The sequence below is a fragment of the Propithecus coquereli genome, unplaced genomic scaffold, assembly GCF_000956105.1.
Source record: "Propithecus coquereli isolate 6110/MARCELLA unplaced genomic scaffold, Pcoq_1.0 Scaffold443, whole genome shotgun sequence".
NCBI classification, from domain to species: Eukaryota; Metazoa; Chordata; class Mammalia; order Primates; family Indriidae; genus Propithecus; species Propithecus coquereli.
The window spans coordinates 1329428-1331733 of NW_012150208.1; the positions used below are offsets into that span (position 1 = coordinate 1329428).

General features: G+C 53.3%; 1 protein-coding gene across 3 annotated transcripts in view; it reads left to right on the plus strand.

Annotated features, from left to right (window-relative positions):
* The first annotated feature begins 845 nt into the window (after positions 1–845).
* The window catches only part of ZFP62 (ZFP62 zinc finger protein), a 19247-nt gene continuing 17786 nt past the window's right edge, over positions 846–2306 (plus strand). For 2 of the 3 annotated variants that reach the window (XM_012654665.1, XM_012654662.1), the window contains exon 1: positions 846–909. Coding sequence is in view for 1 of the 3 variants with exons in the window: in XM_012654662.1 (XP_012510116.1) it covers position 909 (1 nt within the window). In the remaining 2 variants the exon portion in view is untranslated. Of the gene's footprint in view, positions 914–2306 lie in introns of all 3 variants that reach the window. The other variant, XM_012654663.1, reaches the window with a different exon arrangement.

The window sequence follows — 2306 nt, forward strand, 5'->3', positions numbered from 1 at the left end:
AGACATAAATAAAAGTTCAAGAGAAAAATCCAGAAAATTTGTAAAATTTCTGACTGTTCAAAGTAGATGACAGTGTCAAATCGTCATGGATTTAGATTCCATTGAATACATTTGAAAGAATAAGCAATTTTGTTTTCTTAACGTCAGTATTAACAGCATGCCAAAAAATACATATCCTTTGCAATTATTTAATCTTCGGATGAAAAATATTTAAATGTTACTGTTAAAAAAACAAAGGACAGCTTTTCAAAGCCATTTTAGGCCCTGAGTTTGGGAGCCTACACCTGGGGCGCAAAGGCAGGGGCGGGCCACCGCCAAGCTAGCGCCCCCGCGGGTGGTGGTCTCGCCGGTCCCCGGGGCCGCTCCGGGCGGCGCGCAGCAATCCCGCATCCCCCCGCCGGGCCGGGGGCGCCTGGTGGGCGGCTCTCCGCGCGCGCGCACGCGTCCCGGAGCAGCCGGCACTCCTGGGGCTCGCCCCCACCAGCTATCCGAGGAGGAGGACGGGCCCCCACCCACCTCAGGCAGTCGTGGGCGCCCCGCGTCCGGGATCTCCGGCTCCCCACCGCGGCCAGCACCTCCGCCGGGCACGTACCGGGCCGCTTATTTATTTTGTGTCCACACCCCGCCCCCATTCCGCCGCGTAACGTAAAGTCCATGAAAACAGGAAGGCCCGCCTGCAGTTTCTAGGCCGCGCCCTCAGCGCGCGCTGCGCAGCCGCCACTCGATAAACAGCAGTTGGAGGGATTCCCGCACTCATCCCCGCCGCCGCCGGCCCGTACCACCGAGTCAGTCCTCCAGCATCCCAGAGAGGGCTCGGAAGTGCATCAGGGCCGACGCGAGTTCTTCCGGCTGGGCTGTCCGCGCCTTTGTCCCGCCGGCGGCCGAGCTCCCGCGGCGCAGCCACAGCTAGTACGTGAGTCCGCTGCTGCTCGCGCTCCTGCCTCCGGCCCTCGCCTGCCACGCCCTTCCCTTCTTGGCCGAGTCTGGTCTGCCCCTCGGGTCTCTGGCGGGGTCTGGAAGGAAGCGTGCCGCTTCCCCACACACATACCGGGAGGCGCATTCCTCGGCAGTGGAGGGGAGGGAAGACCTCGGGCGCACGGAGGGCTGTAGGGCGCGCCCGCGGAACAGACGCCTTGTAGGCCCCAACTTCGGCCGTCTGAACGGTCCAGGGTCATGTTGGCGCTGCCCAGTGTCCAGAGAAGGGCCGAGGCTCCACTCAGGTGTTCCTCAACTATTCGCTGCTCTTTTGGGTGGGAGGGGAACTCTGAAAATTAGCTCGTTAAAACACCCCCCTTTTGTGCTCCCATTGCAGTTAAGTTTGGCCCTGGGACTAGAGAGTGAATACGAGCGTCAGAGGGACCCCTAGGGGTGATCTGATTCAACATCATCCCCCACCCCTTTTTTTTGGTGGGGGGTGATGTTGAGAGACTCGGGCTGCAGGCGCGGATAGACCTCCCCGGGAGGCACTTCCCGGCCCTCACCTGTGAACGCTCACCTGTATACAGATAGGGGTGCGCCTGGAGGAGGCGACCTGCCGCGCGCCCCAAAAGCTGAGAAGTTACTAGAAGGAGTTAACTGGTAGGGAGACGAAGGTCAAAGAGTTTCCTAGACCGAGGACAGCCTGCGGGAACCCAGGTGTGAGTGTGTAAAAGATGAAAGGGGGGTGCCAGTGCTGGGTGTGCTGCTTGGATGTTTAGACTAGGTGGCCAGAAGGAGTGTTTTCTTTTTGAAAACACAATGCTTTTTAAAAAAATCAATTTGGAGCATGTAATACATTCATATGGCTCAGATATTAAAAATATGAAAAGTTATCAGTGAAAAGATTTCCTACTGCTATGCTCGGCTGTCGTCCCAGGCTCTCCTCCCTTAGGTAGCCACTTTTGTTCCTTTGAGTGTATCTTTCCAGGATTTCTTATGCAAATACTGGAAAATACAAATGTAGTTACTTCCCTCTTTTTTTACACAAATGGTAGAAGCCTTTCTTCTCTCTTTTTATCTTATGGATGTCTACACATCAAAACACAGTTGTTTTGTTTTACAGAGCTGTGGTATCGGATTGGCTATTGTATGGATGTTTTCAACGTTCCATAATTTTTTTTAGATCTATTCGGGGACAGTGGGTTCTTTCCATTTTTTTGGTACCTCAAATAATGGTATACTAAATGACAGTACTAGGGTGTTTAATAATTTTTGTTTTATGTTTTACATTCACTCAACCATTTATTGGCAGGTTGTTAAATTTGCCAAGTTATTATTACATTCAGTCATGTAGTGTTTAAAGAACAGATAAAACAGCCATTCCCTCC